Below are 10,699 nucleotides of genomic sequence, written 5' to 3'. Positions count from 1 at the left end.
ATTCTCTGATGGTGTAGTACTGTAGAATGTACGTGGAATTCAATAGCCAATAATAGTTTTGATCCTTTTTGTATACCTGAAATTACTTGTCTCCACCAAGCTCTGGATTCGGGACAAGAACGACCGACGAGTTTTAGCTCCCATGACTTAAAGGGACTTGACATCCACCCGGAAAATCTCACTGTCTATGAACCTCTCACCAAAAGAAAACCCCCTCAAACCCAGATACCAAGTACTTCGTACGAATACCCAACCCCGCATCCCCATCTTCCACTCTACAACTCAACTAAACCCCACACCAGCCAGAACACAACGCCAAACTACATAACCCAAAGCCATGACACCAACCCAAATCCCAATTGTGGATTCCCACATCCACCTCTTCCCAGAAACACACCTGAAAACCCTATCCTGGCACAACGCCAACAACCCCCTAGGCACGCAACACAGCGTAAACGAATACCGCCACGCAGCAACACAATCCAACACCACCACTCCGCTCCTCCGGGGCTTTATATTCCTCGAAACAGACCGTCTCTCCTCAATAACCGACTCAACCCCACCAAACCACGGCTGGCAACACGCCCTAGACGAAGTCTCCCTCCTAACACGCATAGCCCTCGGTACACCAGTCCCAGGCGAGGGCCACGTCCCACAAGACAAATCCCTCTGTCTGGGGATTGTGCCGTGGGCGCCTGTTCCCGGTGGACCGGATGTGTTGAGCGCGTATATGGAGCAGGTCCGTGGTCGCACTGGGGAGGTTGTTTGGGGGAAGGTTAGGGGGGTTAGGTATTTGGTGCAGGATAAGGTTGCAGGCACGATGCTTGAGGGTGAGTTTGTGGAGGGTTTGAGGTGGTTGGGGAGGGAGGGACTTGTTTTTGATCTTGGGGTTGATGCGAGGTCTGGTGGGTTGGGGCAGTTGAGGGAGGCGGTTGAGATGATGGGGTTGGCTTATAGGGGGTTGGAGGGGGATCGGGCGGTTACGATTGTCATTAGTAGGTCTTTTTTTTCTTTCTTCTTTTCTTCTTTGAGATTGCAGGATTTGGGTTCTTCTTGCTAACGATTATAGATCATTTGTGCAAGCCTAACCTTCGTCTGGTGGATGATGTTCACTCTCATCCCGAGTTCCTTGAGTGGAAGGATCTTGTCACTAAAATGGCGAAGGTGAATCCTAGGACTTATATGAAGCTTTCTGGGGCGTTTTCGGAGCTTCTACCGCTAGAGGGGGAGTCGGAACCGGATTTTGGGGCAATCGTTGAGCGCGTGCAGCCATGGACTGATGTTGTTTTTGATGCTTTCGGGACGGATCGTGTTATGTTTGGATCGGACTGGCCGGTGTGTAATGTTGGTGGTGGTGGGAATGATGTGTCTTGGGGTAGATGGGCACGTGTAGTGGAGGAGATCCTGGAACGGAGGGGGCTGTCTGAGGAACAAAAGAGGGATGTATGGGGATCTGTTGCTTTGCGTGCTTATGGTATAGAGATCTAAAGATTTGATTACTATCAAGCATAGAAATGCAAGGCCCCTTGATCTTGCAATATGTATATTCATGAATAATTGACTTGTACTTTCAAGAAAAACAACTATATATATCCTCATTGCAAGTTAACAAACAACCCACCATCAACCAGCAGCTGTGCACCAGTTACGTAACCACTCAATTCCTCACAAGCCAAGAAAACAGCCGGCCCAGCTAAATCCCGCGGTTGACCCAGTCTACCCAATGGAATCCGACCTTCCATATAATTCCGCTTAACAGGATCCTTCATATCCTCCTCATTAAGCTGCGTCCGGATAGTTCCTGGCAGCAGCGCATTACACCGAATACCATATTTGCCGAGTGCGCATGCGCACGATTGCATGAGACTCAATACACCGGCTTTGGTGGGTGTGTAATGGGTCTGCTGGGCACCACCGACCAGGGCAGAGATGGAGCTCACGCCGATGATGGAGCCGCCCGGTGGCGATTGGGTCAATGCCATTTGGCGGGCTGCGGCTTGGGTAGCGTAGAATGCGCCTGAGAGGTTGGTTGAGATTGTATGATTTAAGAGGGAGGGCTCGAGCCTGGTGGGGTTGTTAGAGAGGAGAAGAGGGGTGGAATTGTAAATGATAAATTGGGTATGGCTCACTCTAGGAATTCGGCGAATTGACACACGCCTGCGTTGCTCACGAATACATCTAGTCGACCAAATGCCTCGACGGTCTTTGCGACGAAGTTCTGACCTGTCTCTGGCTGTGAAATGTCGCCCGATACCGTGAGGAATCGGGTCTTGGCTGCTTCAGGCTCGATCTCGTTCACGTCTTTGCGTAGTGCTTCTAGTAGTGCGTCTTCTTTTTCGCCGCCGAGATGACTGACGGAGACTTTGGCTCCGTGACGGATGTAATCAAGGGCAATTGCCTGGAACATGTTAGTTTTTTCCCCCTCTCTGCATGCATGTAAATTCGGAGATGAGAAACCATACCCGTCCGATTCCGGTGAGGCCACCAGTGATGGCGGCGACTTTGCCAACTAGTAACTGTGGGAAAGCCATTGGGGATGTTGGAAATGGAGAGGTGTCGTTTGTAATTCTCAGAATACTCAGAATACTCAGAATTCCCATAATTTTCACCTGGTCGATAAGCTCGGTGTTTCGTGGTGATGTTACCCCGAGTTGTGTGGGGAAACCCCCACATTCTCTGGCAAATAGCACACAGATGAGAAACATCGGATTAATAGGATATTTAGAGTAAACTGTTTCTTAGCATCTGATCTTGATATCCCTGGTTATTTTATTCTAAATAGTAGCATTTGTTAGCATTTGCTAAAGGTCTTTACAAAACAATAGCATCTCATTTTGCGATTTCTCTATGCCCTAGTGTCATACAGACACGGTGATAACTACTAATACCCCTTGTATAGACTATATGTAATTCCATAACTCATGTATAACATGAGTTGAAAAAAGTGTGCACATATGTCTGTCTAATTCCCCTGTCGGCCTTGGGGCACACGCTTGAAATTGGACAGGCTAACTTGGTGACTCATTCCAGGCCCCAGGGCCCCATTGGGAAAACAGGAAGACAAGACAAGGCAAGCTCAATGTTTCCTCACTTGTTGGCAATTTCCTAAAACCTTGATGAGTTGTCACTTGGGAGATATCTTCTACCCTGCTATTGCATTAGGGTGGTCTTCCTTCACTCCTTGTCTTGATATCTACATGTAGTTTACAGGATGGATCTATCTAACCAACCGCTGCCGGGGCGATTGCCCTCGGAGATCTGGCATCACATTTTAGGCATGGTATGTCTTGTAAAATGCAAAGAAATTAATAGAATACCAAGCTCACATTACAATTCAGCTGGATTGCCCCTCTCTTAAAGCTGTTGTGCTCTGCGGCTCTAGGTTGTACAACATCGCCGCTTCGATACTGTTCAAGACTCTGTATCTAGAGTCTGAGGTGGAGTTTCCATCTGACCAACTCCTGTGGAAAATGTGTACCTATCCCACTAATTTGTGTGTGCATGTGAAAAATATTGTTGTGGTGCGCTCTCGTGGTGTATCTCCTTGCCAGTTTGACTTCTGTAATGAGTTTGTGGAATTCCTATCATACCTATTTAGGCTGGCGGAGAATCTCCAAAACTTCCAGTACGTTGATTTCTATTTAATTTTGACACAGTGCTGATTTACTCCAGCTGGTGGCATGAGAGATACATGCCAGGGGAAATTCTGCACCACCTTTACAAATACTGCCCCCAAGCAAGTGTCCACATAGCTAGCTCGAAAGTTGCACTATGTGAGAGAATCAACAAAAAGCGTTCATCGGCACCTCAACTCTCCTGCATCCGTTCAATCGAAGCGGAGTGGTGCGTCGGAGAGTATGACAGACCAATCAGGCCAAATTCAGTTGCAAGCTATCCAGCTGAATTGAAAGATATTATTTATCGAAGTAAGAACTTGGAAAACCTCACATTGGTTGCCACGGGATATTGGAGGTCGTGTCGCCCTGACGATATCTCACCTCATTTCGAGGGGAGGGAACTTGAAGCCAAGAATAATTTGAGGGGTCTCATTACGTTGGAAGAAGGAAATATTTTTCCTCCAGTCAAAAACATTCACTTTGAAGGTATGAGGTTTGGACCTCTCCAGAGCACGTTATGGGCCACACAAGTACAATGGCAAACCATCAAACATTTATCCTTGATTAGCGTCGATTGGATTCACTTGTTGCCTAAGATCACTGTCCCTGGCTGCTTTCATGCGCTGGAAACTCTAGAGATGAGCATTCCTAACCTGAGTTATCAATATCAACGAGACTGCCCTGAATATCTCGAACGGGTGGAACAATTCCACGGGTTTCTAACAGAGCTTCCACCTTTAAAAATGTTTATTGGGTATGGCTTCCCGCAAAAGACCCTGGAGGTATTAGCCAAATATCACGCCAAATCCCTTCATCACCTACGGTTTCGATATGCATTGAGCTCTGAGCTTGGAATGGCAAAACGTTCTGGAAATAAACACCCCTCTCCTGCCAGCATTCACAACCTCGTCAATTTAGTTGACCAACTCCCTAACCTCCTGTCTCTCGGTATTAATCTTGACTGGGCACCTGACAAGGAATTGGTGAGTATTTGTTTTTTTATCATTGATAGAGGCTTCCCAGTCGCTAATATTACTATAGCCATACGATCTTCTCGCCAAAATCGCACAACACATTCATCTTCAACATTTAGAACTTAACATACCAGGCCTTTCTTGCTATCACTCTGAGCCCTGGCCTCACCCCAACCTCAACGAAAACACTTGTCGGGCCCTTATCGAGTTCTTTGACAAGGCATCCCTAAGCCTTCTCTCAATGCATTTCGTCATTGGCGACTGGTATCCTTTTATTCTTCAACCAGTCCTACGATGGTATATGGAAGCGTTTCTGGTCGGTGAACGAGACTATACGGGTCACATGCGATTCGGCAGTGTTCGACAGTACACGCAACTTGGGAAATTGATGCGCTCGGGGACTTTTGTTCCACGAGTCCCACCGCACCGGCTGAGGGGCCACTGGCCCACTGATCTACGGCAGAATATAGAAGGTCGAATTAGCGACCTCTTTTGTGGGAAGATGCTGAGAAACTGGCAATCATCTAGGTAGCGGATATCTGTTACATGTTTCCTGTTCTCCCGCGCTTTTCAGAGACAATATACAAAATCTTGACGTCGAATTCAGATCTTCACCTCCTTTAGGCGTCCTGAGGAGAAAATGCTGACTATGGCTTGTTGGAAACGGCCATAGCCATCCATGGATAGGTTTACCAGAACCCCCACTTCACATACTATGCATGGGCAGCATATAAATCTTCATAAATTTAGCGAGCCTGGCCGTTAAGTTTGTCTATCAGGTCATCTTCGAACACCCTTGTAGAACCAGACTGGACCACGCCAGTTTGGACATATAGCTCCGCACCAAGCCGATAAGTTCGAGAGAGCAAGGTCGCCCTAGTAAATACATGAATCTACTAGTAACGCTGTTATCACCTTGGTCAATATCATCTACCTATACTAGATGCCTATACTAGATTACCATATAACCGGAATTTATCCCGAACTCCCAAGCATCCAGATCATCCACAAAACGTTTAGCACTCCAGATACAGTGTTGATCGTGACTTTTCTCTGAATACAAATCCATGGTGTTGTATCGCAAACGAGCACTTTTAATTAACGAGATACGACGCTAACGAGCAGCTAGGGCCGGCCCGGATGTGGACCAGCCTCGCACTTCCCAAAACAAAACTAGAGAGTTACCTAGGTAGCCAGTTAGGAACAAAAAAGTGAAACAAATACTAAATATACACTTAGAAAGTGATAGTCCCCTCTGAGAGACTAGCGCTCTACTCTATAGGCTGACACACTCGTGGGCATGGTTGATGATTTGATCATCTTTCTGACATCTATAGATGGATGATGATTTGATCACCATTCTTTTTATCAGTACACATACCCATGGATATTTAGGAATGATTGATGATTTAATCATCTTTCTCTTTGATTCTATTACAAATTCGAATTCAGTAGATGAGGGATTTTACATCTACAGGGGTGGGAGAGAAGCACATAAATAAGGCCTCTGATTGTAAGTATGAAGAGATCAGATAGTTCCACACTTCCAATCTTCTCACTATTTTATAGTACAATTTTTCCAAGAAATTGACTCATTTGTTACGTGCTGTATAGTTTCATCTGTACTCCTTCAAGCTCGGTTCAACAAAACCCAACTTTGAACATCTTGCTACGAACACTGTTCATTTTTACCAACTTCAGCCTATCATCATGTCTTCCTTCAGAAATTTCGCTTGGAGTACTATGATACTGCTTGCCTTTGGCGTCCAGTCCAACTTGGCTTCTCCAACATCGTCCCCTAATATAACGGTCATGGTCCGTGACGAGAACTTCGCCTACCATGAATCTGAAGAGATGGCCAACGTCGTCCTTTCTCGCAACGCTGAGTCTTCTCTTGTCAAGCGCAGTCACGCAACTGTGCAGGCTTGCAGGACCTCGTCCTGTACCGATTGTACTACCGTCTTTGATGGCAGTTTTGTCTCACCTAGCGCTTGCATTCCCGCCGAGAACACCGCTTGCTTGATTGTTTCCAACCTTGAAGATGCGACTATTTGGAACTGGAACCATGCTGGCTGTAATGGTCATAACACCGACCACAGGGGATGCCCCACTGGAGAGAACACCTTTGGTGCTGCAGGGACTAACTCCATCGGCGTGCACCCTGGCTGCTAGTGCCAACGGAGAGGTGGGATTGTCCGTGAGTCTGACCAGAAATGTGAAATGACACCATGAAGGCTTTCAAGTACCGATATCTCGGATCTGGCAATGGAGGGGCCTTATTTTTCAACAAGATAGTCCCATGTTTTCAAGCAGATGAATGCAAAATGCTCGTACCCTTTCATTCCTCGGTCATTTGTTGAACATCAGAAGCAGAGTGACCTATAGCCAAGACCAATTGAAGAATTATCTAAATAGAAAATTAGACTAACTAATTTCTTCTGTAAAGAACCCCTCTATTTTATTTTAGACTTAGGCTCCTCCTACTGCTTAATTGGATTTTGCACACATCACAGATTTTTCAATTCATACGACCTCCGTTCCCACTCCATAGCTCTCTAGTGTTGGAATGTATATAGACGAAGTGGTTGTTTATTTCTACTTAACATACCACTGGTTGTATTGTTTTATGTTTCTATGCCCTGTATACGCGCAGAGTGCAAGAAAGCTTGTACTATTTAATGGTAATGGACATGAGAAGGACCATGGGATGGTATTTAAAGGATAGTGAAATCCGATGTGTATATACATGATTCTCGTGTAGCGCGTAAATATCTGATAAACATGAAACGGATCAAGGACATAACAATAGAAAAGAATTCCGCCGAATGGTCGACATCTACGCAGATCCATTGGCCGCCTCCTCGTTATCAGGAGCACGCAGGGACTTCTGGGGCGCCGGCGTAAGGATAGCAGCAGCAGGGATCAGGGGAGCAGCGGGGTTGAGTTCCAGACCAAATCCGGGCTTGTCCAAGATAGAGACGTCAAGGTAGCCCTTGGTAGGAATGGGCTCGTTCAAGAAAAGGTTACCGAACACAGGCTCGACAGTGTGGCCATCAGCAGAGTTGGCAAGGTACTCCTGGAAGGGGCTGTTGGACTGGGAGACAACAAAGTGGTAAGAGTAGGGACCAGATGCGTGGGGCACAACGGGAAGATCATAAGCAGCAGCCATGGCAGAGACCTTGAGGAGCTCGGTCATTCCACCAACCCACATCACATCGGGCTGGAGGATGTCAAGGTTGCGGCCCTCAATCAGCTTGCGGAAGCCGTAGCGGGAGTACTCGTGCTCGCCGGTGGTGAATTTGACAGTTGGGTGGGCACGCTTGAGCAGCGCGTGGCCGTCGAAGTCATCGGGCGAAAGACACTCCTCCCACCAGTCAATGTCAAGTCCAATAGCCTCGCAGCGCTTGACTAGTTGGATTGTGTAGGGGACATTCAAAGACATGTAGCAGTCCACACGTAGTGGGAAGTCAGCCCCGACTTTCTCGCGCTGCTGACGCAGGTATTCAACGTTCTTCAGAAGGCCTTCGGTACCCTCGTCAGGACCGTGTGGCAAGGCCACCTTGGCGCCGATGAAGCCGGCTGCCTTTGCGGAGCCAGGCTGGGGACCGGTGCAGTAGAAGTTCAATCGGGTTCGAGTCGCTCCTCCGATCAACTTGTAGACTGGCTCTTTGCGGATCTTGCCTTGCAGATCCCATAGAGCGAGGTCAATGACTGAGATCACGGCGACGGGCAAACCCTTGCGGCCGTAGAACATCGAGGCGCGGTACATCTTCTCAAAGAGGTCGTTGGTATCACGGGGGTCTATTGAAATATAGTTCGTCAGAAAGATCCACTTGTCTATGTATGTCAGATGGTGTACATACCCGCGCCAACCAGGAAGCGGTTGAAATGTTGCTGGGTCAGCCAGCATGCGGGCGGACCTCCGAAACCAGTCGCAAAGCCCTTGGTGCCATCAGTGGCCTCAATCTCCACACAGAATGATCCCAAAACATTGATGCCCCATGATGTTCGCGAGCCACGGAATTGTGCCCACTTGGTCATAGGGGTGGAGATGTCGCTGTCGACCAGCCAGTGGCCTCCTTTGACCTGTGTCGAAAGTCAGCATGTCAAATTTCGAGACAATTAACATCTCCAAGCTCTTACATTGTGGTAGTCGCCACCGGAGCCAACACCATCAATGATGAAGGTGCGGACTTCCTTAATGCGGGGGAATTCCGTTGTTGAACCCATGATGTATGAAATGAACAAGTCTCAAACGAAAAGAAACTCAATAATTGTCAACGGGAGAAGATAGAAAAAGAAATAAAAGTAGAAATCCAATAATTGCGGGGGATTCACGTCTATTTCAACGAATTCCACATGCCGAGGGGAGCTCGGTGCATTGCTACCCCGAGAGACGGACAAACGCCGACTCGGAGAATTTATTGCGACAACACATGTTATTTTATTTATTTCAGGCTATATGTGGGTCGGATAAAAATGCTGTTGAAATTCCATAAGGTTCTATGGGTTATAGTTTTCAGACCTCAGCAAGGCGCCTAGCAGGAAACCTCAAAAGGGGAAGAATCATTTATTTATCGACATCCACGCTGTTGGTCACAGAGCCAAACACGTCCAAAGAATGGCCGAGATATTCCTGAACTCCTTTGAGTCGAGGGGTCATATCACTTCCTAGAGGGAGAAGCTTCTCGGTTTGAAGGCCTTCGCCAACTCCTTCGCCAGCAACGACCTGGTACACAGCCTGCATTGCCTTGTCCTTGTCACCGTTGGGCTTGATCTTCCCACTGACCAGAAGGCCCTGAATTTGCTCGGTAAAAGTTCCCTTGTAGTCTTCCGGCAGGGGAGTCTTGCCCAGAACCACCGAGTTTGGCATGTTGGTATTGAAGGTTCCGAGAACGACAGTCAGGGTGCGGATATTGAATGGGGCAACTTCCTTAGCGAGGATCTTGGTAAGGGCTGCCAGACTCACAGTTAGCTGCTTCCTTTGGCATGAGGCTCATTAATACATACCGTCTAGACCTGCCTTTGCACCCGCATACACCCCCATGGTGGGAATTCCATCAAGCGAAGCACCACTGCTCATATTGACTATCACGCCGGCCTTTCGTTGGCGCATATGGGGCAGAACAGCCTGGATGAGACGCAAGGGACCAAAGTACATGGTTTCCATCTGGGTTCTTACCTCCTCTTCGTTGGCAGTCTCGATGGGGGCGTAAATGGAATATCCGGCGTTGTTGACCAGGACGTCAATATGGTCGCCATGGCTTTCAAGTTCGGTAATGATATCGCCGCTGTCATGACTGTCCACATCAAGTTGAACCCACTTGCCCCCTTAGACTCGATCTCGGCAACCAGCTCGGGTGTCCGCAATGGGTTGCGCGAGGTCGCAATGACCTTGTGTCCGCCAGCCTGGGCGGCGCGGGTCAAAGAAAGGCCAAAGCCAGAGGAACAGCCAGTGATGAGCCAGGTGAGCTTGGTAGTAGCCATGATGAAGGTATTGATAATGATAAACATACAAGAGCATCGACAGGTCTGCTTTAAGCATCATGCCCCGGAGTTAGCTCTGAACTAACGCCGCAAACTTGTGATAACCCCGAATGACCCCAATATTCTACTTGGGGTAGGCGGATTTACTTGGCCTTGCGACAGATACTGGTTGGAAAATTTAACTCGCTGATATGTAGTAAAAGGTGAGTTTAGAGATGTGTAAATCCTAATTCATATTGATAAATCCCTTAACGGTTGCCTTTTATTGGTCTCATAGAACGTGATGACACCGGTTCTCCCCCTAGTAAACTATAATGACACGTTGATACTATTAGGCTAGTAGATGTTGCAAGTAGCTAACGGTTTTCTATATTCAATTAAATGAAAAGCTTGATATGTATACTGCCAGGGTATAAGACACGAAGCCATTTTTATGCCTGTGTATTGCCCGGTACAGTTAACCAATAGGATTCAAGGCAAAATTACCCAATACTCATGCATATACAAAGCTTATGGTTTGATTATATTAGACAAAGTATGCCTTGCAACTCTCCTCTAGACTAGTATATAGACTAGTGATGATGGGAGGTTCATGTACTTCGATTTCTTCGATTCCTGCTA

General features: G+C 47.4%; 6 protein-coding genes across 6 annotated transcripts; 3 read left to right on the top strand and 3 right to left on the bottom strand.

Annotated features, from left to right (window-relative positions):
- Positions 1-337: 337 nt before the first annotated feature.
- On the top strand, positions 338-1,488 carry N7487_005911 (uncharacterized protein; the record flags this gene model as incomplete). Its single annotated transcript, XM_056873658.1, has 2 exons — positions 338-995; positions 1,070-1,488. 2 exons carry the CDS (start codon positions 338-340, stop codon positions 1,486-1,488), a joined length of 1,077 nt encoding a protein of 358 aa, XP_056731378.1.
- Positions 1,489-1,595: 107 nt separating this feature from the next.
- On the bottom strand, positions 1,596-2,531 carry N7487_005910 (SDR family NAD(P)-dependent oxidoreductase; the record flags this gene model as incomplete). Its single annotated transcript, XM_056873657.1, has 3 exons — positions 1,596-2,064; positions 2,130-2,398; positions 2,463-2,531. The coding sequence occupies 3 exons, from the start codon at positions 2,529-2,531 to the stop codon at positions 1,596-1,598; spliced, it is 807 nt and encodes a 268-aa protein (XP_056731377.1).
- Positions 2,532-4,360: 1,829 nt separating this feature from the next.
- Positions 4,361-5,123, top strand: N7487_005909 (uncharacterized protein; the record flags this gene model as incomplete). Its single annotated transcript, XM_056873656.1, has 2 exons — positions 4,361-4,600; positions 4,659-5,123. The coding sequence occupies 2 exons, from the start codon at positions 4,361-4,363 to the stop codon at positions 5,121-5,123; spliced, it is 705 nt and encodes a 234-aa protein (XP_056731376.1).
- A 1,178-nt stretch (positions 5,124-6,301) lies between these two features.
- On the top strand, positions 6,302-6,763 carry N7487_005908 (uncharacterized protein; the record flags this gene model as incomplete). Its single annotated transcript, XM_056873655.1, has 1 exon — positions 6,302-6,763. One exon carries the CDS (start codon positions 6,302-6,304, stop codon positions 6,761-6,763), a length of 462 nt encoding a protein of 153 aa, XP_056731375.1.
- A 664-nt stretch (positions 6,764-7,427) lies between these two features.
- On the bottom strand, positions 7,428-8,821 carry N7487_005907 (L-rhamnonate dehydratase; the record flags this gene model as incomplete). The annotated part of the gene is made up of 3 exons (XM_056873654.1): positions 7,428-8,392; positions 8,455-8,677; positions 8,735-8,821. 3 exons carry the CDS (start codon positions 8,819-8,821, stop codon positions 7,428-7,430), a joined length of 1,275 nt encoding a protein of 424 aa, XP_056731374.1.
- Positions 8,822-9,161: 340 nt separating this feature from the next.
- Positions 9,162-10,078, bottom strand: N7487_005906 (Short-chain oxidoreductase; the record flags this gene model as incomplete). The annotated part of the gene is made up of 3 exons (XM_056873653.1): positions 9,162-9,547; positions 9,602-9,882; positions 9,930-10,078. 3 exons carry the CDS (start codon positions 10,076-10,078, stop codon positions 9,162-9,164), a joined length of 816 nt encoding a protein of 271 aa, XP_056731373.1.
- Positions 10,079-10,699: the final 621 nt, after the last annotated feature.

This window comes from Penicillium crustosum, assembly GCF_028827405.1.
Source record: "Penicillium crustosum strain IBT 35664 chromosome Unknown utg000002l_segment0_segment0, whole genome shotgun sequence".
NCBI classification, from domain to species: domain Eukaryota; kingdom Fungi; phylum Ascomycota; class Eurotiomycetes; order Eurotiales; family Aspergillaceae; genus Penicillium; species Penicillium crustosum.
This window is presented reverse-complemented; position numbering and strand designations above follow the sequence as displayed.